This window comes from Xiphophorus maculatus, chromosome 5 (assembly GCF_002775205.1).
Source record: "Xiphophorus maculatus strain JP 163 A chromosome 5, X_maculatus-5.0-male, whole genome shotgun sequence".
NCBI classification, from domain to species: Eukaryota; Metazoa; Chordata; class Actinopteri; order Cyprinodontiformes; family Poeciliidae; genus Xiphophorus; species Xiphophorus maculatus.
Genome location: NC_036447.1, coordinates 9,636,606 through 9,663,865, shown reverse-complemented (window position 1 = coordinate 9,663,865; position 27,260 = coordinate 9,636,606). Strand labels below are relative to the sequence as shown.

Genomic DNA, 27,260 nt, shown 5'->3' with positions numbered 1-27,260 from the left:
CAATCAAACGGTACCCCCCAAAATATGTACAAAAAAATGCCCATGTGACTACGTTCGTTACACACAACAGTGCATTTACATAAATGAATAAATTTTACATGAATGAAAACAACGTTATAATGTCATGTATGTTTTTGTTCATAAACTTCGCCCCATCATTGAGAGAAGAAAATTTCTCAAAGACTGTGGTTGAAGTCAGGGATGGTTTTGACAAGATTCTTCTCCATAGAGAGCATGAGACGATCCATTTCATAGCAACAATGCAAATTCACACAGCATCTACAAAAAACTATTATACACATGGCCTCCTTTAAGCCATGTTCTCAATATAGCACTGATTAAAAACACCGTAACAGACCTACACCGCATATTTAGCTTCTATCTCACCTGATCAGCCATACCTGTCTTAATCCATGCTGGGTCAGATGATCCTGATGGAGGCAGGCAGCCCCGGCTCCAAACGAGTTTAACAGAGCAAAATGAATCTACATGGCTGATCGTAGACAACAACATCAGTAGCCTACAGGCTACTAGTTAACAAGCTTAAGATGCTGTATTATTAGTTAGTCATCTTTTAGCTAACATTACCTGCATCCAACCGCATTACTCAACTCAGTCGGTTAGTTTTGGGGAAAAACTGTGCAAAGTTCTTTGCGTTTTGCTGGTTTGCTGCCATGATTATAACACACACCTGAGTAGCTCTGCACCTGTGCAGCAGCAGGTCTCCTTCGCTGCTGCACAGGTGTAAACCCAGCGCGAGAGTCGTAGGGCACACATTGCGTTTAAAGGCGGCTCGGAAAAACAGGTTACGACGTGTTAACAATGGATTAATCCAGGGGTCTCAAACTCCAGTTCTCGGGGGCCGCAGTCCTGCAACTTTTAGATGTGCCTTTGCTGCACCACACCTGAACAGAATAATTAGGTCATTAAGGCTCTGGAAAACTGATCTACACAAGGAGGAGGTCATTAAGTCATTTCATTCCAGTGTTATGTACCTGTGGCACATCTAAAAACTGCAGGACTACGGCCCTCGAGGCCTGGAGTTTGAGACCCCTAGATTAATCAGTTTTAACTGGTGAAAACAGTAACAGAGGACACAGATATGGGAAGTGCGGAAGCCCCTACTGTATCAAATTGATATAGGAATAACAGAGAGTTGGACTTTCTAAGATAAACAACAAACAGCTTTCAGTCCAGTGGGGTCACGGCTGACTCTGTGGGCGGGTAATGTCCCCCAATGCCCGCCCATGCCGCCGGGCCTGGAGGCAGGGAAAGCTGAATAAGGCATCAGCCTAGGCTGCATGCATCTAGTCAATCTTTGTTGTGAGGTTCGGCTGATCAGGTCCGAGCTGTTTCACCTGGACTTTCTCATTATACGTTCTTCTCTCTGAAGGTATATCTGTCCCATCGTCTCCAACTCCCTCGGCTCGGTTTTATGGTGAACTTTATGGTAGACCACGGCTGTGACGTCAGCCCCGACTTCGCCCCCATGACGGTGGCATTTCAATGGGTGGTGGTATGCAAATCAAGCTGCATTCAGATCTGGGCGTACAAGTGTGGCCCTGAATAGTCCTATCTCCTGCACTGTAGAGGAGCTACTGCATCTGCGTATATAGGCGCTAGTCTATAGGCAAAGATTTTCAGGCCCCAGGGCGGAAATACGTCACCAATCTACTCTTGCAGGTAGGGGTTACTTGTGACATCAAGTAATCCCTAAAGACAAATAGCAACTTTAAATTTGAAGAAAATTGCAACTGATACACACACATATATGTGTGTATATATATATATATATATATATATATATATATATATATATATATATATATATATATATATATATATATATATACACTGCTCAAAAAAATAAAGGGAACAACAGGTGTTTCACACTTAAAGTGTTCCTTTTATTTTTTTGAGCAGTACACCATTGCGCCCTCTACTGGCCTTACCGTAGTAGGTGAAATCATCTCACAACAGAGCGGCCACCTACCTTAAAACCAGCACTTTGAGAAGCTTTATTTTGAAGTAAAACAAATAAGATAAAATAAAATAAAAATAAAATCAAAGAGTGACATAAGCATGGTTATGCTACATGGTAAAAAAAAAAAAACACAAGTCCATTCACAACACAAACCTCTGCCCTGTTTCACTTTCCCTTTTGATCCAGACATTGTGTCGTAAAAATCGGTTAAGACAACAGTCAAAATCTATGTGTCGGCATCACAAATGTCATTCATTTAGCTACTTTTCATTGGATTTAAGGATTCACACACCAAAGCCTGTTTAATGCGTATTGTCCACAAGATGGCGCAGAGCATCATCATAACAGTGTCAAAGTGCGACCACGTCAGACCTCAAAACAGGAGATGGGCAAGATTAAATGGATCTTTGATGTAGTGTGTATTTAGCAGACAAGAGGAGATGAAGAGGAGCTTATCTTTCACCAGAAATACAAGTGTTTTCTTGTCTTTTCTATGTCCCACATGCCGTTGCTCACCCAGAAAGAATCCCAGAGATAATCTGCCCCAAAATGTCCTGCTGGTGACGTTCTGTTCCGTCTTCCTGTTGATGTAGCGTGCTGAACAACAACCCCATTTTTAATCTTGTGAAGGATTTTTCTTTACGCAGCTTTCTATAGACCAGGAGCAGAAAACCTTTAAACTTGATTTTTATTATATTCACAAGATGGAGATCCTTTGGTGCTGTTCTCTGCACTATGTCTAGAATGCATCTTCTGTACCTTTCTAAAGCAGAAGAAGATGATTGTATTACAGTCTGAATGATGGTCCAGTTCAGATCTGATCAGGATATAACAAGGCTAACCACAACCTCCTGACATTAAAATCCATCCTGAGTCATCAGATCACAGTAACAAACTTTATGTGCAAATAAATATACACACAGCAACATCACAAAGTGTGTGGGTGAATGTCAGCTGAGTAAACAAGATGATTTATTTAAAAGTTTTCCATTCAATGGTGCAACATACTGGTTTAAGAGGAGGGATTGCTGTAATATATTTGATGCAGTCACCTGAGTGTGTGTCCTCAAATAGAAAACTGCTTTACCAATTGGCAGAATAAACTGAACTACAGTGTTTTATGAATAGAAATGAAGAGGAGTGTCTATAAGATTTTATTACATTTACTTAATATTTATGTATTTAGACTGCATCTTTTTATCTTAAGTTCTTTAAGATTAAATTTGTTCTGAATTTGCACTGTTTACATAAATCAAATTGAACAAATGTAAAACGTCAGATACATTACCTCACTCTTTAAAAGAGAAAGAAAACACTGCAGTTTGAATGTGAATCATTGCAAGTTCTAGCTTGTTTGGCGCAATAAAACAGTCTGGAATGTTATAGGGTGGCACAAACAAGGGCAGAGGCAGGAGCAGGGTAGCCTATTAAAGTAACAAAGTAATTAAAACGATTATTGTGAGTTATATTTGGTATAATATACCTAATGTGCTAAATGGAAAGCAAGATTTAACAAGCATATTCTGAAAATTACATTTTCTTTCAATCACCATTAGAAAATTTCGAAGCTACAATTAGGTTTCACTATTACTGAGAAACGTAAGACATGAAAACCTGTAGATAATGTGAAATGGGTGTGGCTTCATAGGGACAACTTCATTTCCTTCAGTGTTTCTGGTTATTTAGTTCTTTTTAGCACAATCGGTCTCTTTGGTAGGAATGTACGGCATCTTGATCTGCCCTCAATATGTATACAGAGGAGTGAGATCATTTTCAGTGCAAATCTTTTACTTTATTATTTTAAATGTATGCTAACATCTCACGCCAATTCTCAGATCACGCACACAAGTTTGTTTTTTGTTTTTCAAAGGATTCTTTTTGCTTTAGTGGCTTTTATTTGATAATGAATTGACAGGAAAATGGGTTGTGAGAGTGGAGGAAGACATTTCTCAAAGATCAACAGGCCAGGACACATTGGCTGAGTAGAGTATTGATGCCTCTGTATATGGGTCATGCACTCCACCCCTGCTCTTTTTATTAAGAATGTTTTGGCTCTATTGACCTTTATCTGACTATAGATGGACAAGAAAGTGGGTTAAGAGAGAGAGGGGCTACACAAAGGTCAACGTGGGTCGGGGCTCTGCCCCTGTGCCACTGCCATGCCCACATTAGTTCATATTTGTGATGGCTTGTAGGTCAGTTGAATAAATTGAAGCTGTGTCTGAGAACGTCATGCATACTAGTGTGAAATGAGGCTTAGTTGTGCAAAATATCAGTTTATGTTAGAGTGAAGGTTGTTCTTTAATAATTAAATTTGATAATTAGAGAGACCAGTAGCACAAACATGTCGAGAATAATGAGCTTTGTCATCATTTCTACCCAAATATAATGACAGTTCTGAGCACAACAACTAAATCTGTAAGCCACAGACGATACTAAAACATATATTTTATCCTCTGAAATATTAATGTCCTCTGCTTCTCTACAGACAGGCTTCTACTTCTGATATTTTACTCTTAACTGCTTTGTTTGTCAAAGCTGTGTCTTTATTTCGCTCAAGACCTGAAGAGATGAGAGCTGGTTTTAGCTCCCATTAGATGACAACATTAGATAAAAAACATGGTAACACAGTTGCTAGACAATCACAACACTACTGTTACATACAATTATGCCTAATAAGGATGTTACCATATCCAGATAACACCCTAATGTAGGTAGAAAAGTAAGAATGCACAGACATGGGAGGATGTAAGCAGATAGAGGCACTACAAGGCAGAGTTGGAAAGCTCACATACATTAGCATGCGGCAAAGACAATATCCAGGTAAAGGGAAATATGATGATCCACCAATGGTAAACAGATAAGAGGGTGCATAACAATCTAGCTGTCAATAAGGCACAAGATTATGACTCTCTTCTTAACAGTGTGTGGTTCCTGCCTTAAGCTGCTGCAGTAACACAGTTTTCATGTCTGGTGGGGAAGTGAGAAGATACTCGAAGTTAAACCAAAATTAAAAAAAGGAATCATTTCAACACCAGAAAGGGAAATAGAGCTAAACACACAAACAAGAGAACTAACTAAACAGAAGGCAAGGCAATAGGGAGAAACATCAAAACCATGTATCATTAAATTGTGTTTGTTTTCTACAAGTACAGCAAATATTTTAAAAAGGTGCTGCAACAACTACACCTTGGATACATCTGGAAATACAACATGAGAAAATGACACCAACCCTCAAATCCTGGATTTGAGGATCCCTGATCTAGATCTATCCAGTATGTGTTCAAGTTCTTGAGTTTTAATGACCTGTTTATTTGACTCAGGTGTGTCAAAACAGAGATACATCGAAAAACTGCAGGACACCAGTTAAAAGTTTAATTTGACAAATAAGCCTCATCAGTATACATTTCCTAATTGAATGTAGTTGTAGACTGTTGCCTGCTTCATGGGTAGGAAGTAACTGTACGCTCTACAAACAGCTACAGCAATAGAAGGTTCTCATGTGCTTTTAAAAGTTTGCCTATGTTCATCCTGAACCTATTTCCGTTTTAAACAATGGATGATATCTTGAAATCTTGAACAAGTTCCTTTTTTTCCTCTGCCAAAACTCTGAAACTGGGTTAGGTTGACCAGTTCGGCAAAGAAAATGTCAAGAAAACATTCTTGATGCACACTGTCAAACATTTCAGCCGCATTTAGTTGTGTCCACTATCTTCTACTCTTTAAATCAAATAAAATTAGAGTTTTAGATTTTGAACCTAAATGTTCAAAAAGTTTGTGAAAGATAAATTTACAGTAGTAAGTTGTGTTAACATTGTATTCATTTTGTCAAACCTCCAAGAGTTGAATAAACTGGAGTTTTTATGTTAGCACTTAAAAACTGAAAGAAGAAAAAGACAGGATTAGGAACTATTTCCCAGAATGCTTAGCGGCATGCTTTTGTATCCTGAGATGGAAGAGCGTTACATTGATCTGACTCGTGTTATTAACCAAATGTTTATTTTAAAGCTTGAGGATAATGTCCTGTTCACACTAAATGTTTCTGAGCTGAATTCATTGTGATGTTTAATAAAATTCATTATCAGAGCAGAATTTCTGTTCATGCAATTTGAAACAAGAATTTAAATTATTCTAAAGTAAAATAAGTTGTTATTATAACTTGATAATGTGAGTAAAATAATAGAGAAATGTGGATTTTTAACTAGGTGAGGACCGTTTTTTTTTTTCTTCCATATTGTGAAATAAATATTTGGTTTAAATTGCAGCATTAAGTTAAAACTCTCAATGCAAAATTAATGTTTACACACATTGTCTCTTGTTAAATCAACTTCATGAACTTTCATTTCTGTTAAAATCAAAAGAATTTTCTTGTCGACTTAAATTGCATTTTCAAGGCATCAAGGGGGCCTTTCATTTTCAAGTTAAACCACCTTCAAATGTTTTACAGTACAGTGCAAATATTTACCTTTAAATATTTCAAAATCAACCAGTTGTCAGGCACTAATGTCGACAGTCCAGCACTGGTAGGCAATAAATTCCTGAAAGAAAGAAATGTTTCACAGTCTGGAGTTTGTTCAAGGAAAAAAGCCAAAGACATAACAGTCAGATATGATTCATCAGGAGGAGATATTAGATGTCATATCTCCTCCTTGCTTGCTTCTGAAACACATATTTTAGAAGCAAAACACATATTTTAGAAGCAAGCAAGTGAAAGTAGTTGACAAAGTTTCTAAAGCAAAACAAAAACTGTGCAAGTGTAGGAAATTCCTTAGCAGGCGTCTGGGATACTGGAGCAAATGTGACAGGAAACAAAACTCATAACAAAGACGGATTCATATACAAAAAGCAAAACCATAAGGGAAATGAGAAACTCATGGCGGTAATTAGAAGAAGCTGAAAACCAAAATAAAACAGCCAGAGAAGAAACGGGTAAAAAAAATATGAAAAAAACTAACGTTATTCTTACACTAGACAACTCATAAAGTACAGAATCATAAAACGTGGCGACAGATTGTCTAACTGCAAACAGACCATGACCACAACAATGGCCTGTAGCAAGTACAGGCTTTTTATCACTTATACCTAAGTACAAGTGATAAAATAAACATAAACATACAACTTTATGGTTACAATAAGATCAGTGTTTTAAAATGTAATAAAGCTCAAAATCCTTAACTTATTTCCAATTCAGTGTTTCTGAAGAACTTTCCAGAAGTCCTTCAGAAACACTGCACATTCTATATAATATTAAAACATGGAAAAACATATTTTCTTTTTTTTTTATTACAATATTTGGCTGTTAAAAAGTGCTTCTCTCTGCACGAGCTCAAACATGTACTGTGGAAACTAAAAAAAACGTTGAAGATTTAGCTTTCCTGTCAATCAGTGAGATCATTTATTGCCTAATCAGAGCTTCACGTCTGTGTTGAATTTCCTCTGCATTTCTTGCTTTTTCTCATGAGCGTCAGGTTTTATGTCAGACAAGTTTTTTTTACTGGATAACTTGTTGGTATGAAACCAAAATAATAAGTCAGCTGCCTGCCTCCTCAGCTGCTGGTCAGTCACCGTCTATGGTTATGGTTTTATCCATCAAGAATATATATTAAAAAAAAACTTTGCAGTGTTTGGGACTAATAATAAATTTGGTTTTGCTGTAGGAAGAAAGGTCTGTCCTGACAATGGTTTGTTCATGTAAAGTCTGAAAATAGGTCATATCTTTATGACTCGGTGACGCATCGAAGCTGAGGTCTTCCTGATATGAGTGATGTAGAGTCTAGACAAACAAAAGGACCTTTTCTGTCTTATATGGATTTAGTCTTTCTGAAGTCACAAGTAGACAATACGGCAAAAATAAGGTGCCCATGTTTACGTTGGAAAACATGTGACTTTATTGGTTTTGTCACTCCAACCGGTCTCTAAATTTTGATTCACTAACTCTATAAATTTTGATTAACATTAATATCTAAATTTTGGGCTCACTCAACATTATACTTGGTGTCCTTTATTCATGTGTCTGAAATCAAGCCATTAAGATAAACAGTATCTAAGTTGTGAAAAGAAAAATGCCATAGCACATTGTTAACACATACTAACATCTTAGTTTTTCAACAATGAAAATTTATTAATCATTTTCAAAACAGGCATAATACATAAGAAACAGTGAAAGCTGTACAAGCAGGAGGCCCAGTAGTTACATAGAGACCATTTCCATGAAAGAGAAAGTAAAGAAAGAAAAGAAACCAAAAGGGTCATTCTGACTACAGGATAAGATAGATGCCAAATTATCTGAGTCCCTGGAGAGCATTGGGAAAATCCAGAAACATACTTTCATCAGAAACAGCCCAAACAGACCAAAACATGTTAAAAAAAAAGAAAAAGTTTACCGGTCACATGTGAAAGCACAAGATACAGCTTTCGTCAGCATAATAATTAGATGGGATTTTTAGCACATCCACTCAATGAACTGAATAAAAAAGGAACTGCGTAAAATATCCCGAAACCATCAAAACAGAAGAAGTATAAAAATATACATATTTTTCATCAATGAAACTTTTCATTTAATTTTAATCACACTCAAAACATTTATACAGTAGACGTTAAATCATGCGATGCAGCAGTGGTTAGAGCTTTATGGTCACTGACGTGTTGTACAGACAGGATAAAGTTATGAAAATATAACAAAAACATAACCCACATGATTGATTAGCCAAAAAAACCCTGAAACCTTGATTTTTTTGGTGCTTTTCTTTAGAAGCTGTTAATCATTAGCATACAAGATTACTGATAGACTAGCAGAGATGTCCGTGTTCATAACTAGACCTGTGAACCTGCTACATTCTCCGTTTCACTATAAAAACATCTGTACAATAACTCAGCACCCGTTCTGTATCCTCTTTAGAGAATGTAGCAAAAAGGATGACACCAAACCAATGATGGAGAAAAGATATCAAATTGATTAAAGGTTACATAAGTGCAGTTTCACATTACTCCAAACCACAAAAGACAATTCTTTTGGCTTTAGGGAAGAATAGGTTGTTTTTTTCTATAATGATAATGGGCCATCATCTGATATCTTTTTGGGAGAAAGAAAAAGAAAATTAAATCTGGTACTAAGTACAACATCACACATACGAAAGCCAAGCTTTCACCAAAGACTGACATGCACTTTTCTTTGATTCAAAAGTGATTCACTCCATAAAACTTTTAACAAGCACATCAGTCATTTTCAAAGAATTGGTACACACATCTTTTAGAAGAGTGTTGGCACAGTTTTATAGTTCACACAAAGAAGCAGCTGCAGACACAATGAATTTCACAGAAGAAAAATGATCTCTGGTTTACAGGTTACAATCCTAGTTTTTGTCTAATAGTGCGCGGCTCATCTTTCTGAATGAATTATTACCTCCTGTAGGAGAAGACTTTGCTGGACAGTTGGTTATAGAGATGTATTCTTTAAAAATAAAAACGTCTTTCAATGTTTTCCATTTTTAGGAGAAACAAAATTGCCAAAGCTTGTAAAAAAAATGACAAAATTGAAAGGACTTCTCATCTAAAAACACACGCATACACACAAACACACTCAAAATGTCTATGTGTAGCGCACTCAGTGTAAAATGCACATAAGCTAGTAGGTATATTCACAGCTACCCTCTAATCCAATGCAGTGCTTTCCTCATACCTCTTACATAACATCACAAAAAAGTTGAAGGAAAACAAAGAAACTTCTGCTGAGCTGCCAAAGGCTACAGAGTGTGGGCCAAACTCCGACGTGTCTGTCTTCTCATATTTCCCTGAACATCCGCCACTACTCTGGTTGCACCAAGTCCTCCTGTAATAACTATAATCCAGTATCACATTTTGTGTTGTTTTAACATGTCTGGACCTAAATGTGTACCCCCTTCCTTTCAGCTTCTTCTCCACTCAACTGGCCCATCTTGTTTTCAGACTTGATGTAATCTCTCTTTAACAATATTTCTGCTGCGTTCAGATTAATTGGGAATTTACTGGTGAATCACAGTACAAGTTATCCCTGACTATGCACAGTTTTACATTGTAAGAAAGTTATATCATGAATGTGGAGGTTAGCAAAGAAGGAAATGCTAATTTTGGAGGTTGGTAGAAAGCGAATACATAAATGCAGCTCGTTGGGTCTCCTGAAAGAAAAAGAAGGAGATTTAAGAAATTTACTAAAGACTGTGTAGGAATAAACAGTATCCTCAGTTACAGTGTAAAAGTTTAAGCATTACCTTAGGCCATGCTGTCTTTGACTTCCTCATAGTAAGGAGGAGGTGGATCTGCAGACAGGCGTATTATTTAAACCAGTGTAAATGTTGTGTGAAATGATATAAACCAAATACATTCAATTGATTCTTATAACATTGGCATGCTTACCGATTTCTTGGTTTGAATGGGGAACCATGTCATGTGTCCCTAAAAGAAAGTGTGAAATTTTGTAAGAATATGCAGTTGTAGAAAATATATGTGAACCCACAACCACCTAAAGTTTAAGGCAGACAAGCACAGACAGATCACCCAGCACCTGAAGCCTGAGCACAGAGAAAATAGTCCTTATGGAGTATCATGATATACACCGTAACTCACTATCTTACCTGTTAATAACTCTATACCTCAGCTACCATTACCACAGATATTCCTTCCTGCATTAGTTTTTTTTTTTAAGAATCTGCATCTAAATTTGCACCAGTTGGGGGGGCGGTAACACCAAGATGAAATAAAAAAAAATTCAAAAGAAGAAGAGTCTGAGAATAGATGGAATGAACATTGACTCACTTCCACAAACGGCTGTACCTCTTTTTTAAGGAAAAGTAGATGCTACGGTTTGAATTAGGTATTTTCTGTTGCAAAAAAGCTCAAAATATTTAAAAACAAATCTGTTTTTAAATAGATCTGCTTAAAAATAAAAAAATCTGTTTTGTATGTTTTAGGTGCTCAAATATCATGCAAGACGAGGCAAAAAAAATTTATGACGTAGCTGCTAGTAACTGATTCACAAAATTACATTGTAAAACTTTACAGTAAAAAGGCTGCAACCGTTTCTTCCACTACTAAAGTGTTTTTCACAATAATGTAGAAAATGTTATTTAACTTGTCTGCCATCAAATCCAAGAACCTAAAACTCACAAAACACATTTTTGATCCTAACCTTTAGCTTGTATTGCGCCAAACACTCCAGACATTGTATTGACTCATCCAAGCCACAAGCGCCTACATTTTCTCCAAAAAGGAGGCTCAGTTATGTTCCCAGGTTTCACACAGAAAAATTGATATTTGTAAATAACTGTCCAATGCCAAAGCAAAACCCGAGTTAGCATAAACATTGTTAGCATAAACTGTACAAGTCTTAGCCACTAGCCATTAGCTTCAGCCGAGTGATCTTCTGAAAATAAGACTGTTACAGCTTTCAACAGAATCTTACTCTAAAAGCCCAGAAGTATTAGTTTAAGTAAAGTAAAAATGCTGGATTTAGTCCAAGGATAGAAGAGATTACTGGTTAATCATGAACATATGATTCAGGCAAAGTTCCCAGATGCTGCAACAGGACTGGAATGTAAGTATGATTTAACCTTGACTGGAAAACTCCCCTAATGTGCTTAGCTATTCTTCACGTGAATACTGAGCAACTAGTTGAACCCTAACGACATGCAACATTAGACGGCTCAACAGGTCTCAATGCAGACTAATCTAAAGAGCTGACAGAAGTATTGACAGAAATAAGTACAGAAAGGACCTCCATCTTTAACTTAGTGTTAGCCATTTATGCCCATTTGAAAAAGAATAGGAAGAGCTGTAATAGTTTGTCCAAAGATGGACGTACCCATAAGAGGAGCGGTTGAGGGCCTCCGGTTTTTTTCTGTCAGACATTTGAAAAAAGGCAAAATATGACAGAGGGTATACACTCAGAGCAAAATCTACCACTTTAGCCAACCTTTAACAACAAAAACCATTTTTACGGTAAAATGAAGTATGAAAAAGTTCCTGGCCCTTAAGCTGTTTCACACTGCGTGACAACAGGAGGTACTTTCCTAACCTGAATGGTCACTTTTCAGCGGTTATGCAAGTTTTTCCTGCAATCAACCCTTCCTCATAGTTATTTTATTGTTTGTGAGAAGGAAGTGATGAAATATGACCCCTGCTGAGCACATCGGCTTTAAAGAGTGCAACAAAAATTAGCCGCAATTGTATCAGGCCCAATAACATGTAGCTTCTTTAACTCTGATTTAACTACTTTTTGCCTATTTTAACAGACTCTTGTTTCATAAGTTGGCACAAGAAGAAAACATGGCCATAAATCTGGGCTTGTCTTTTAAGCTGCTACCAATGTCATATTATTATTATATTTAAAAATTGCCAATTGTATTAGGATAGTGAGTACAAGGTATATGGTAAACTTAAGTTAAAACTGTGACAATGAATACTCAAAAATATGCTTCAATAAATATAAAAGAGTTCCAGTGAACTCTGTTCCAAATAACACATGGGTGATCTGGCAACAGACTTGAAAGAAACTCAACTAAATTAATTGCTACAGTTGTCAGACGACATTCTGAGTTTTGCCTCTTAGATCTACTTAAGCAACATCTGTGGGAGTATTGATGCAACTTTATCAGTCATGGAAAGAAAGAGATTTTCTGGGTGTACCTGTTGTAAAGACTTTTATTCTTATACATAAAAGTGTTTGTAAAAACTTACTAAAAACTAAGCCTTAATTATAGTACAATTTAATATTTTAAATATGTGTTCTTTTATCTTTAAATGAAACCAGGCATGTTATAATTTTTGGGGGTGTCCAAAATCAGACAGTCATCTACTACTGAAGTTTTCTTTTCCCCTTACCTGAATTAAGATTTAGTGGAAATGGCAGACACAGACAAAATGGGGGAAGACAGGCAGGAAAGGAGCCAAGGTGAGGACTGGAACCCCAAATTAATAGCCCCATATATGAGGCACCCATCCCATAAACTGCCCCAAAAACATGACTGTAAAAGTTTCAGCCGAGCTTCTTTGGATGTCATTTATCTTTATTTCAAACCTCAATCCAAAAATCAAACATATACTCACTTTGGGAACGTTTTCTGCAGATTAACAGTACGAGCAGCAACCCCACAATCAGCGACCCAACGACCAAGACTGGAGCAATTATTTCCGAAAGTTGCTTTGATGGTTCCGGTCCTAAAAGGAGCAGTAAAGCATTATTGATTTTAAACGTTGAATTATGACATAAAACAGAAAAAGGTTTCAAGTACATGTTAAAATAAGGTATGCTGCTTAAGGTGCTTCACCCCAAACAAATAAAGATGAAGGGCAGCTAACAGCTGAATTACTGCTGATTCAAACACTTGAATAACAAATACTAATTTGTATGGCAGATCTGAAAATTTAGATTGCAGTTTAGACAGCGTCTACATTCAGTGCTGTTGAAAAGTTTTTCCATTAGGAAGAGATAGAACAGTTTTTCCATACCCTGTCTAATCTAGCATGTGCTGTCTTGTAGTAAATGTTTGTAGTTTGGATTGGCAGATATATCTGATCAGGACATGCATCAGCATGTCTATTTACTTATTTGTGTCTGAAGAAACAAGCATTAACAAACAAAATGAAACCATCTTGCAGCTTTAATGAGAAACTAATTCAGCACAGTAAGACCTCCATTTTTAGTCGTCTTGTTTTGTTGAACTTCTGGTTTTGCAGTTGAACATTTACAGAACATTTGTCTTCATATGGCCCACAGTTCCTTCACAGCTGAGTTTTCTGTTGAAGGTTTAAACCTTGCCTCAACCTCCCACAAGCCAAAGAAAAACATGTGTGCTTGGTCCTAGATTGAGCAATCTTTAACCAAACTGTGTTTGTTACAGCTCTGCAAAACGCACCTATGTACTCAGCAAAACATACCTGTAGATTTTAATTTTACTGCAACTGAGTCCTCTCTGTTGTCGCTGGCATTGTAGACCACACAGGTGTACTCAGAGAACGTGGATCCTGTCTTCAAAAGCAGCTCGCTGGAGAGTTCAGACAGACCATCCTCCATCTGGTTCACTGTTAGCTTTGCACTTTTCGTCCACTCCGTTTGGTTTTCATCAAACCAGCGCAGTTTACCTGCTGGGTAGCCACCAGTAGCCTTACAAAACAAAGACTTTGGAATGCCTTTCTCATCACTGATGTTTGCAGTTGGGGGATGGTATTTGGCTGCAAAAACAAAGTAAAAACCAAAAATGACATTGAACACTGATCAGTCCCAGTCAAATTCCAATTCCAGTCCCAGGAATTGATAAAATCTGGATGACATTTGAGTACGATCATCTTCGACAAGTAAACAGAGCTTTAAAATTTTAACACAAAATTTGATGATGAAAAAATTAAGACGCAGCAAAACAGTTTACATAGAATGCCAACTGACTGAAGAAAATTATTCAACAATAACTAATGATATACAAAAGTACAGGTGTACCTAAAAAAATCTGAATATTGTAAAAAAGTTCAAAATATTTTGTCCTTCATTTCAGAAAGTAAATCTCACATAGATTAATAACACAAAGAGTGGATTTTTGGAGCCTTTTGTACTTGCAATTTTGATTATTTAGGCTTACAGAATATTAAACCAAAAGTTTATCAAATCAGAAAATTTGAATATAACATAATATCAAAAAATTCAGGTTTCTGAAAAGAATGTTTATTTCTATGCACTTAATGCTTTGTTGTCATTGCGACGTGACATGAAAAAGATCAGCCTGTGGCATTGCGTAGGTGTAAGGTAAGCCTAACAATGCAGCTCACTTGACTACAACCCTTTGGTTCTCCACAGCATTCAGGCCAGTTTGTGGGCCAATCAAGAACAGCAACACATAGCCATTAAAGCAGCTTTTGGTACCTTTAGCAGAGTGGACAGGTACCAGGTTCTGTTGGAAAATAAAATCAGCAACTCCATAAAACTGGTCTGTAGGTAGAAGGATGAAGTGCTCTAAAACATCTCAGTAGATTTCTGTGCTGAATGAGCTTCAGTCAACACAGCTGGTGTTGGTCCATCAGCTGGTGTTGGTCCACCAGCTGATGGTATGGAAAACCAAACCATCACTGAATATGGGAACTTTTACACTGGACTTCAGCAACTGTGAAATCTTTACCTCCACTTATTCTCCAGACTCTGGGATCTTGATTTACAAATGAAATGCTACATTTATTTCTGTCTGAAAAGAGAACTTTAGACCACAGAGCAACAGTCCAGTTTTCTTCTTCTTAGCCCAGAAGAAGAAAGGTTAGACGTTTCTAATGTCGCCTGTTGTGTCTTTGGTTCAGGAGTGGCCTGACAAAAGAAATGCTACATTTGTAGTCCATTTGGAGGATTTTTCGATGCTAGTTGAGCTGGATGTGTTGACCCCAGCCTTAATCCACTTTCCCAAATTTGTGAATGGATATTGCTTGACAATTCTCTTATGGCTGTGGTTATCTCTGGTTCACTGTTTCCAAACGCATTTTTACTTCCACTTAACTTTTGGTAACCAGGGATATGCTTGGCCACAGCATATTCCTGGTTACAGCTTCTTTAGCTATGACTTTTTGTGGGTTAACCTCTTTGTGGAGGTGTCATTAACTGTCCTCTGGATGTTTGTCCAGTCAGCAGTATTCCCATGACAGAGTACTGACCCAGAGTGGGAAAACATTTAAAGGCTTAGGAAACCTTTGTGGATGTTTTGAGTGATTTTGCTGATTATTGTGTGCTCTAAAAGTTTCAAACATTGAACTTTCTCCAAATATAAAAAATTTCTGAGACACTACATTTTGGCTTTTTGTTGTCTGTAAAACACAATTATCAAAATTAGAAGGCATAAAGGCTTCAAATATTTCACTCTGTTTGTAATGAATCTATCTAAAGTATGAGATTCAGTGTCCCAACGATATTCAGATTTTTTTAAATACCTGGATTTGCTTCTTAAAACAGTAATCTGTTATTGTCACCTGTCACTTTGAAGTTTGTTGACTCGATGGCGTGACCACTGTCTGTCGCCACCTGGCATGTATATTCTCCCTCGTCTTTCACTTTAGTGTCAGTGATGACCAAAGATATGGTCCTGTTGTTCAAGGCAACCTTGTAGCCGGGCTGGAGTATATTTTCGTTGCCATCTCTCTTATCAAGAACTGATAAGAACTGATCATCTCCTTTCTTTTTCCAGACAACCACAGTGATCGTTAAACCGTTTGTCTCTTGTGTGGTTTCAACCTTACAGGTCAGCATAGACTGATGGCCGACCTGACCAATGCTTGTTTCATCACATACCACCTTGACGAAGGCTGCAGACAGAAAAAAGGAAAAATGAAACAAAGTTAAATTAATCATCTGAAGCATTTCATTTTTAAACAAAAATATTAAACAAATTAATCTTTTATTTGCTTAAACTTACATTTTGCATGTCCATAACAGCAACAGAAGCAAATGATCAAAAAGGGGAGGCGAATACTGGAGGCCATGTCTTTTTACCTGAAATAAAATAACCAAATCAATAAAGTTTGTTCTTAAAGATTAATCGTGCTGAGAATTGAATGTGCAAAGGGTGTGAAAAAGCACCTGTCAGACATATGTTGACCTCACCACATAAAGGACATGAAGATAAGATTACCACTAAAATAAATCTGTGGCTCATGTCTACGGATTGTAAAAGTTTTGAGACTGAGGAAAGTAATAAAACTGACCAACTCAGGAGACGCTACACAAAGATGTTAAGAAATACGGTTTCAAAACCACAAAAAATTTCAGTCATGCTATTTATCTTAAGGAGGTGAAGGAATGACTATTGTATTTTCGAAGTGAAAGAATAACCACCGTTTTTTCAGGTTTTATGAAGCAAAGTAAAACTGTTGCTGTGCACTGCTGGACAGCAGACTGAAAGACTGCTACCACAGTTGTCTCACTTACAAGAAAGTGAAATCGACTTGACTCACCAACACTAGAATAGAGCACATAACTACAGTTCTAAAGTCCTTACCCTGGCTTCCTGTAGCTCAGACAGACTTTAAAATAACTTTGTTTATAAATCGCTGAATGGCTTAGCACCAAAACACATTAAGGCCTGTTGCTGTTATTATATCAACCTTCCAGACCTCTCAGATCTTCTGGTTGAAGTCTACTCTGCATCCCCAGAACCAGAATCAAACATGGAGCAGCAGCCTTCTGTTCTTATGAAACAAATTTCCAGAAACCTGCTGAAACACTTGTTTAGAGTGACCTTTTCATTACCTCTCTTTTTTCTGCCACTGCAATGTAGCATTTCTTTTTTTGTTACCATGTAGCACACTTTGACTTGTCTTCTTGCTGAAATCTGTGATACAAATAAACTTGACTTGATTTAAAGCAGGGCCACCCATCACTCTTTTGGAGGTAACTACAGTTGGCAAACTATAAGTGGAATATAGCAGTGATGTCAGTAACGCGTAACGCTTTACTGACGCCGGACCACTTTTTTCAGTAACGAGTAATCTAACGCGTTGCTATTTCAAATCCAGTAGTCAGACTACAGTTACTTATCGAAATCACTAGTTACTGTGCGTTACTATTATCTATTTTAATTTTATTTTATTTCCTCTACGCGTTTTGGGGAGTAACCGCCGTTTCTATGCGACAGTATCAGCAGCGATAGAAACAAAAGCAACGGAGGGAGGAGGGAGGTGCGCATTTTGTTGGTGGAAAAACAGAAACTATTTTGAGTTTCGTTCGCCAAGTCCGATTATTATAAGCAGCTTTCAGCTTGTTTATTTCTAAAGTAACTTGCAGATTTAATGAGTTGCGGCTTCACCAGAATTTGTCTGATGATCCAGTTAGTTTTAGTCAGGCTCTCCCTGCCCATCATTTCCCGGAGGATCCATCCCGCTGTGTCTTTGTTAATGTCAAGTTAATATATTACCTATTAATGACGCTTTGCGTTGCACTCCAGAAAACTGCAAACATTGAGACTAATATGAACGTGGAAACAGCCACGAATGAACGAGTACGTAAAGTTGTGCAACTAAACGCCATTATAATTATTAATATTAAAATAAGTGTCACAAATGTGTGCAGCCATCTGAGTTGTGGAGCCACAAGAGGAGCTCTGTGAGCTGCACTCTGACAGCAAATACAAGGCCGTAACGCAGAACCTGGACGCTGGGGCAGGATGGGGGAGGAGGAATGAGGGGCCTAAAATCCTGTTTAGTTTTCCAGACAATACTGGAACACAGAAACACGCACAAATTACTAAAGAATTTTTCTTGTACTGTTGTAACCATTAAAAAAAATCTCCTCTTCAGTTCAACCCTATAAGTGGAGACACATTGTTGATGTTACCATTATAAAATAACTTGCAATTAAGTTTTGGCAAAGCTCAATGTAATTTTCACAGGTGGTGGAGCGTTGTTGTTAGCAGCTGCTGAAAGTAACTAAAATAGTTACTTTTAGTCTAACTTAGTTACTTTCCAAATCAAGTAATCAGTAATCTAAGTTACTTTTTCAAGGCGTAATCAGTAATCCGATTAAAGTTACTTTTTCAAAGTAACTATGCCATCACTGGTCGGCTGATAGCCCAGCATATTAACATACTGATATCACTTTTTTAACAAGTGTTATGACAACTAAAAAAGCTACATTAGTTTTGAAGCTGAAGGATTAAATGTTGACTTGCCCTTTTCAAATAACAGCGACTAGGTCATGTTACACATTTATTTACGTTTTACATTGTTGGGGATCATAACTTTCATGAATGTTTGGTTTAAGTAATTATTAACTGTTATGATTAAAAATGTATTATTAATGAATTATTATTAACGCTAAAGTTTCTGTAGTTAAACTTGTCAGTTTCTCATGAAGGAATGAATTCAGACTACCGGCAGGAGAAACTCTTCACACAACAAGGAATGATCACTGCCACGCTTCTTTCTAATTAAGTCTGAGAATTTATTGACAAAATAGTCCAACTTTAAAGCTGAACTATCCTCTAAATAACTTATTTCTTATGCAATGTAACTACTGATGGAAAAGACAACAAGAAATTGGAGATGAAATCACATTAATGAACAAAATACGACCAAATGAAATGGAATACTGACAAATAACTTTAAAACTAATTAACTAATTCAAACAAGAAAGAAAAGAAAAAGGGAAAACATATGCAGAAAGCACAGAATAAATAATCAGGATGTGCCCCTGCTGAGAGAGAGATAAGGGAAAGGAAACTAAAGGCAGGCTGAGGCTCTCTAAATTACCCACCCACTTTGTACCCACCCGCTTTGGAACAAAGAGCCATAAAACTCGGCCATGTGCTCAGGCCTAATGGTAAATTAAACCATGGATTGTGGCTTTGGCATTGCATGAGAATACAGTAAATGTGTTTAAGGAAGAAGGATAAGAATAACAGTGAAAAAAGGGGGAAAGGAAGAGAGGAGAAACGGTGCAGAGATGAATAAGTCTTTAAACTCTGCTCAAGATGCAAATCCCTTTAACGTATCACAGCATTTGGTCAGCAAAATCAGAGACAAAGATAATAATAATCATCACACCATACATCAGCACACTTCAGCCAGAGGCATTAACAACATGTTAATGCTGTTAACATGTTAAAACGAGACAATATTGTCTTTTTTAGCCCAAACTAAATTGGAAAACCTGACCTTATTTTTGTGAGTTGCTCAGGCTCACTCAGATTCAAAGATGGCGTCTGGTTACTGGTCCAGGAGAAGGTTCAACCACTGGAACAGTCGGCTTGGACAGAGTTTCTAGACACATGTAGCTACTTTTTAAATGTTCTCTTCAAATGTTTTAAAAGTCCTTTCTGCATTCAACAGACCAGGAGGGGAACAATTTATGCGGATGTCTCTGTCAAAAGCTCCACAGACGAGGTTTTAGGATTCAGGCTTTAATTTATGGTGAAGTTAGTTCTTATCTGATCAACTCTGAGTTTATTGCAAGGCGTTAAGGTTTGGAAGTGTCTCCAGAACAAGGAATGATTAGGGATGCGATCTGATCAGTTCGTCTGAGTCAATGAAATCCCACCATCATTTTGGTGTGAATGATACAATCATATTTTTAACAAGGTCACCAAACCATGAGAATCTCATACTGCCCCAACCTTTCATGAGAACGATAAATGTTAAGCAGAAAGGGAAAAAAACTGGAAGAAATTCTTCTTAAGATTTTAGACAAGATTATAGTGTTTTTGATAACATGACAGATTTAACTAACCGCAAAGAGAGAAAAACAAACCTCTCAATATGTACAAAGAAACATCATGACTTGAGACATATTAAGTGAAATCTGTAATTTTTTAAAAAAAGTGTTCCAGGGCGTGCCGTGGTGGCGTAGGGGTTAGCGCGACCCACATTTGGAGGCCTCAAGTCCTCGACGCGGCTGTCGCGGGTTCGACTCCCGGACCCGGCGACATTTACCGCATGTCTTCCCCCCTCTCCCTCCCCCTTTCCTGTCAGCCTACTTCATGAAAAGGGACACTAGAGCCCACAAAAAGACCCCCTGGAGGGGTTACAAAAAAAAAAAAAAAAAAAAAAAAGTGTTCCAGATATGTTTCTTTGAGACCTCACATAAGTACATCTATTATCAAAACTCAGATCTGTACTTTGTCACCGAGTTATGACTATCAATAAAGGCAACTGCAGATGACTGACATTTCCCACCACTGAACGAAATAAACCAAAAACTTTGGAGATTTGCTGCCTGATTTCCATGAAGGAACTTGCTTGAATGGTGGCAAGAGCTACCTTTCATCTCCCATAAAGAGTTACTGGATGTGAAGCAAAGGAATGCTGTTTTTGTTTTATACCAACATGAGTCTTTTGTGAAGGTTTTTATTTTGTCAAAAGCAAGAACAAATCCTGCCTTCTAAACATCTTGCAACAAGCATCGACAGGCCAAGTCGCAAGCTTTTATTCAGTTCTTTGTTTTCACAGTTGTTTTTCCTCAAACATCCCTTTATCACGCATACCAAGGTGCACTTGATATCCATCGATTCAGGGACCGCACATCTTTGTGTTCCCTTGAGACAGAACATGAGTTGAAGGAATGGGTTGTCATAAGATGGAGGAGAAATATGTCTGTAACCAAATTAGAAGATGCGCCTGACTTTTATTGTTGTTTACTGATATATAATTATGGGACTCAGCTGGTTCGTTATCACCATGCACTTTGGTGACTGTAATCCAATGATCCTGACAGAAACAAACAGAAAATATGACTCTCAGGTCAAGTGTTTACAGAACTAAGGATCAGATAGCTTGAGGAAGTCAACTCTATAGGAGTTCCACACAGCTAAATACATCTGACTGTATCGAAGAGACAGTTCAGAGTTTATAACGTAAGGTGAGAAGTGCTTATCTTATCTTCAGTAAAAATCTCTTAATGCCTTCATTTAGTTTGAACTCATAAGCTGGAGGTACACTAATGACTAGTATAATTGGGGCCATGACATAATTGGACTTCCATTGTCTTAAAATCGCAGTTCGAAAAAAGGTGTGAGTAGTTTAGCTAAACAATATTTTATGAGCCTTTAAACCACTGACACAACAATATTTATGTTGGAAATGCAGCTTACAGTTGATATTCCTGTGTGAAACGTGCTGAGAACAGAACATGTAATGTATTTCCAGTCAGAGGAACTTTGATATGCTGAATAAAAAAAATATCAATACTAGTAAAATAGCATTCCCTTATATTGCTGTATAAGATTTTATACTTTTATTTCAAACATTTACTGTGGCCTGAAAAGCTTACATGTTCAGTTCTCTGTATATGTTTCACACAGTAAAACCACACTGTCTTCTACCTTCATTCCCTTTGTAAATAATTATAGGCTTCTCTGTAAAGAAAAAAAGAAAAAAAACAACAACCAACCAACAGTTTTATAACAGTGTCAGCATTAACAGCAGTGATGGTTTTAAACTGGACTGGTTCCAATAAGGTAAAAGTCCACTTGGTCTGTCTCAGATTAGACTCAGCGACTGAGAGCAAACTAATCTGGAAATTTACTGAACGAAGACGCCAGGAAACTGGTTAACTGCTTATGAAGTTCTAACAAAAACGTCACACCAGAAACACAAAACTTCCTACTTAGCATAAAAATATAGTGTTCTGAAAATAAAGGGCATAAATAAAGAGGATGTTTCCGGAGAAACATCCTCATTCATTACATCATAATTCACCAGAAGAACGCCAGGGTGTTTATTTTTACATTCAAAGAGAATTTTCTCTGTCAAACAAAAAGAAAAGAAATTCCAGAACTGGGTCAAATTCGCAGTGCCTCGCTGAGAAATGCATGATCAGGCAGGATTTGGACCTCATAGTGTCCCTCATCAGTTTTAAACTCAGGTTTAACATGAAGTATGCTTTGACAAAAGATTCATGCAGTAAACATCAACCTTCCCTATCAAGTTCTATATAAACCGGTCTGACCAGCTTTGCACAAACAAGGTCATTTTATCTGACAAGTTCATCTGTTAGAACAGTCATTCTGAAAGAGAAAGTGCCCTTGCATTTTTCCATCCTCACGGGTTTAATTAAACGGGGTGTGTATGTGGGGGGGGCATTTTTTATTATTTCCACTGGCTGGATCTGGCCTGGTAGCTTTCTTCTGTGATTTACATTTTAACATGCCAACATCACACAATTGAATTTAAACCTCCGAAATGATCTCTGCTACATAGAAAAACAGTCAGCGTCACAAATTGTAAATCTTAAAGGGAGGACAGAAACCACACAACCAAGGCGGGAATGTCACTATTTCAGTAGCTAGAGCCAACTCAGCATTTTTGCTCTTAATGAGGACCATTCAAATAAAGCACCCTCTTGTCCTCACATTTCAGTGGTGAAATGCATTATTTCTGTTTAGCATTATACGTCAATGTCCCACCATCACAAATGGAGCGGAGACAGGCCCCTATGTGAAAGCAAAAGTATTCACAAGCATATTATAATTCCTTGAAGGCTAGAGTGAGAGAACACTCCTACTTGACTGCCCACATTAAGAGGTCAAGAATGAGCAGCTGCTTAGATATTTGAATGAAGAAATTCAGCTGTGTACACAGGACATGCCAAGATTGGACCTTTCTCTTGAGAACATACATCTGGACAATCCCCATTGTCATCTGATTTCTTTCACACATCCGGCATGATCAGGAGGTCGTTCACACCAGGGAGTTTGGAAAAACAGACGATCTCACTGCAGCACGAAGAATGGCTATACTTTTAACCATGGGAGTCCTACCTACTAGAACATGTTTAGTATCTTTAATATAAGAGAAATGGTGGCCAAATTACATCCTCAATCCTTTCATTTTCTTCACCTAATTATTACACGACTATCGGACGAGAGATGTATTACACCCTGCAGAGGATGTCAGTCCATAACAGGACCAGACAAGACAGACAACAGTGCAGACTGGTTTTGCACTGAGATACAAAACCTTTTTACACTAAGAACCAGAAGCATCTAGAAACAGAGCAAGACTATTTTTACATGGTCAGGTGAAACTGGAAAACAAACTAAAAAGAGTTTGCCTTGCTCCGCTGTCGTAGGGACAGATATAGGAAATCCTTCCTGCCACATGCCATCTCACTGTACAATAAAAGCTAAATCATTGTTCTGCGCTAATCAATCCAATTTTGCACAACTGCACTGTGGCACAATTGCTGTACATATATTTACATGTACATATCTGCATTTTTTTTAAATCTTTGCAAGGACTGCAGAGAGGATCATCGGGGCCCCCCTTCCCTCCATTCAGGACATTTCATCCCAGCGCTGCGTGTCCCGAGGCCGAAACATCATCAGTGACCCCTCACACCCCCACCATGGACTGTTCTCCCTGCTGCCCTCTGGAAAAAGGTTCCGCAGCATCCGGTGCAGGTCCACCAGGTTCCCAAACAGCTTTTTCCCACTTGCCATCAGACTGCTGAACTCTTAAGTGGACTGCACTCAAAAACTTGTCTCCACTTCATACCTTGCACATGTACATAGCTAAATAACTTCTATTTTACTGTCATTCCTGCACTTTATATTTTATATTTAGATTTATATTCCGGAGTAACCTCATAACATTGGAACCTCAAAACATTGTTCTGAGCCGTATGCAACGAAATTTCGTTCTGTATACACCCTGTGCATGCAAAATGATAATAAAGTCAGTCTAAGTCTAAGTCTAAGTTAAGTTGCTTTTCATATTAACAGCATTTTATATTTTACAATTTATAGCATTTTATATTTTATTTTTATTTTATCTACAACTACTACTCAGTGGTAGTTGTTATTGTGTCTTGTCTCTATGCTGTAACTGCGAAGTAATTTCCCTGCTGGGATGAATAAAGTACTTCTATTCTATTCTATTCTATTCTATTCTACTAACAGAGCTAAATGGGAAATGCACCCAAAAAGTCATATAAGCTTTAATAAAAATTAGAATAAAGAAAAATCCACGAATTGTGATAGATTTTATATGATTTAAATAATCCTTAGGCATTAAAAAATGTAATATTTTTTTCCATTCAGGTGGAAAACATGTAGCTAGACTGAAATATCTATGTCACCAATTAAAGCATGTAGTATGTCCCTATTTGACCTTTCTGATTATCATTCATAGATCCTTTCTATTACACTGTAATGCACTTCAAGTAGTCAAACTGTAGCTTACAAAATTGAACAAATCAAAAAATATTTCTTTATTTTTAAAAAATCTGTAACAAATCAGTGCTATCAAAATATAGGACCCCTTGTAAATCAGTCCATCTGCTTAAAAACACACTGTGGAGCAACAAACTGATAGCCACAGAACCTGGTACGCCACCTGCAGGCCGCTGTAGATACCTGGCTGACCTGCAGGTAGTACTTTGTGGCGCACTAGTCTGACGAAGTTGCTTTTATGTAAGTATATCAGCAACAAATAGATTTTTTTTTCCAGCATGGAAAAATGTCAATTCCACGACAAGGTTCAGAGATCAGAGAATAGTATGCAAAAGAACATGTGTCCCTTTTTCCCTTCATTGCCTTTATGCTAATGACAAAATTCTAATCTAAATGCTGTAATTGCTCTAGAAATGTGAACTTAATTAAAAAGAGTGAAATAGATTTTTTGCTTGCTTCATTAAAATGTGAATCGAAACCTCAGTTTTACTGTAAAATAAGTGGTAGGCGCATAGATACGCTGTATTTACGCAACCTCTATGATTTAGCCTTTTTCTTTTGCAATTAAAGGCTGGCAAGATTTCCACATTACAAACGACACAGCTCTAACCAGCAGTCGATGCAAAGCATTCAACATTTGAATTTAACATTTGAATACATTTGAAATCGAGAATAGGAGGTCCTTTGTTTTATAAACATGTACTACAAGCTTATAAATGACGCCTTCAGAAAAGTGACCGACTTTAAAAAAAAATAGTCACTTTATATCGAAAGAAAAACCTGAAACGGAATTTTTCGTCGGAATGTCTTTTATCCGAATAAAAAGCGAAGGTAAAAACGTACTTCGTGGCGTTTAGGTGACCTGAAGTCAGTTAAAAAGGCGGACTGCACTGAACGGCACGCTGTTCACGACGGCTTTTCTTTCCCTCGACACTTCAGCCACCTCACACGGTGTACCTCAGCGTGGGGTCAAATGTATGGACCGCATGACACATACCACAGCGGTGTATCATTCAAAATAATAATATATATAGTCTAGTATACTTACCACAAGCTCCTCTGTCAACCCGTGAGTTCTACATGAATGGTAATGACACGGCAGCTGCAGCCTATAGGCTATGCTGTTTTTAGTTTCACTTTCAGTATGAGTAAACTCAACAAGGAGGATGGGCTTGTCTCCATCCAGCAATGTAATAAAATACGGCAGAGGGAAAATTTTTGCTTGAGGTTGTTTACATAAACAGGCACACTGGCGTCACCACAAGATGCTGTCGGGAGGGGGCTTCAGTCAGTGACCACCTACCTCAATTTATCTGGGAAGACTAAGGTGGCCTATTATGCCTCTTTTAAAAAGTTAGGATATGTTTGTGAGCTATAAAAGCATGTTCATTACATTTTTTGCAACAAATCACTCAGATGATAAGATTTGACTTTGCTCAATTGTATCTTGGACTCCTTTCAGAATGAGCTGTTTTAGATAAAGCTTCTTGTCACTTTATAACAAATTTCCAAATGAGCTCCCTAACTCAACATTTGCATTCATACTTTTTCTTACACGATTGCACTTTATGCGTGTGAAAATGGCTGCAAACTGATGCACGATTCTACAACGCTCAGACCCAGAAGAAGAAACGGAGCCTCCTGCGCAACCGTCAAGAATGCAGTTTGTGAATGGAAAGTCAAGATCAAAACACTTGTCTTTTCCAACAGCCATTGTACAGCGCATACAGCGGTAAAACCAGCAGATCAAAGTGATGGTGCACCACTTGGGTTGCTAGGAGACCGGCTGGGCATGGCTGGCGTTGCTTACAGAAAGAATAACCCATTGCCCATCCATTGTGACTTAATAATCAGGAGGTTATTAAGTCAACTTATCATCAACTAAGTCAAATTATAACCAGAAAACAGCTCTGTGCTGATCTCTGCTGCTCCCCGTGTTCAAAGAAGAGAAATCCAGAGTCTTGGAGCCTCTGAAGAAAATATTCTGTTTCCTTTTGTTTTCAGTTTAGTATGGTCCTCAGGGAACTACTGGGGATAAACGGAGGTCCTCCATTACAACCCTGTGCTTGCTGATCTCCGAGACTTGGAGTCCAAATCAGAACAAGAATCTTGAAACACACAACAAAACACACAGAAAGCCAACAATGTAGGCCACATTTTGTCAGGAGCTTGATAGATGAATTCTGACAAACCTGCAACCGGTCTGGGGAGATTCTGGGTTTGGCACATGTAAAGTGTGCTGCCTACCATAATCTAAATGTGACGAAACAAAAGCACAAGTTATCATTTACTGTTCAGGCGAGAGACAATGGAACCAAGTTTGGCAACATTTTACCTCACCTTATCTTCTTAGGGATGGCTGAACATGGCAACCCATTTTTAGACTGGAATGAAAAGAAGTAGACCATCTAGTTTTTTGTTTTTTTTTAAATCCCTGCCATTCTTCTCTTTTTAGAGGCAGTATGAGTTTAGTTTTCTTTAATATTTTTGTCAAGCCCACCTTTCTATCCAGTGTGTTCCAGTTGTGGCCTTGAAATACATCCACAAGTGTTCTCCCAATTAACTCAAATGTGTCAGTTAATCTGTTAGTGGTTTCTAAAGACTTGACATTATTG

The 27,260-nt window shown here is 37.6% G+C and overlaps 1 protein-coding gene across 2 annotated transcripts; it reads right to left on the bottom strand.

Moving 5' to 3' along the window:
- Positions 1-8,080: 8,080 nt before the first annotated feature.
- Positions 8,081-25,797, bottom strand: LOC102233481 (cell adhesion molecule 2-like). Of its 2 annotated transcripts, XM_023334173.1 has the most exons (9): positions 25,694-25,797; positions 16,399-16,475; positions 15,956-16,288; positions 13,895-14,188; positions 13,064-13,174; positions 11,820-11,855; positions 10,376-10,414; positions 10,231-10,278; positions 8,081-10,137 (listed from the first exon to the last, which is right to left on the bottom strand). In XM_023334173.1, exons 2-8 carry the CDS (start codon positions 16,463-16,465, stop codon positions 10,232-10,234), a joined length of 927 nt encoding a protein of 308 aa, XP_023189941.1. In that variant the 5' UTR covers positions 16,466-16,475; positions 25,694-25,797; the 3' UTR covers positions 8,081-10,137; position 10,231. The 2 variants fall into 2 exon arrangements, with proteins under 2 accessions (XP_023189941.1, XP_005797618.1); XM_005797561.2 differs by lacking the exon at positions 11,820-11,855 and having other exon boundaries at positions 25,694-25,796.
- Positions 25,798-27,260: the final 1,463 nt, after the last annotated feature.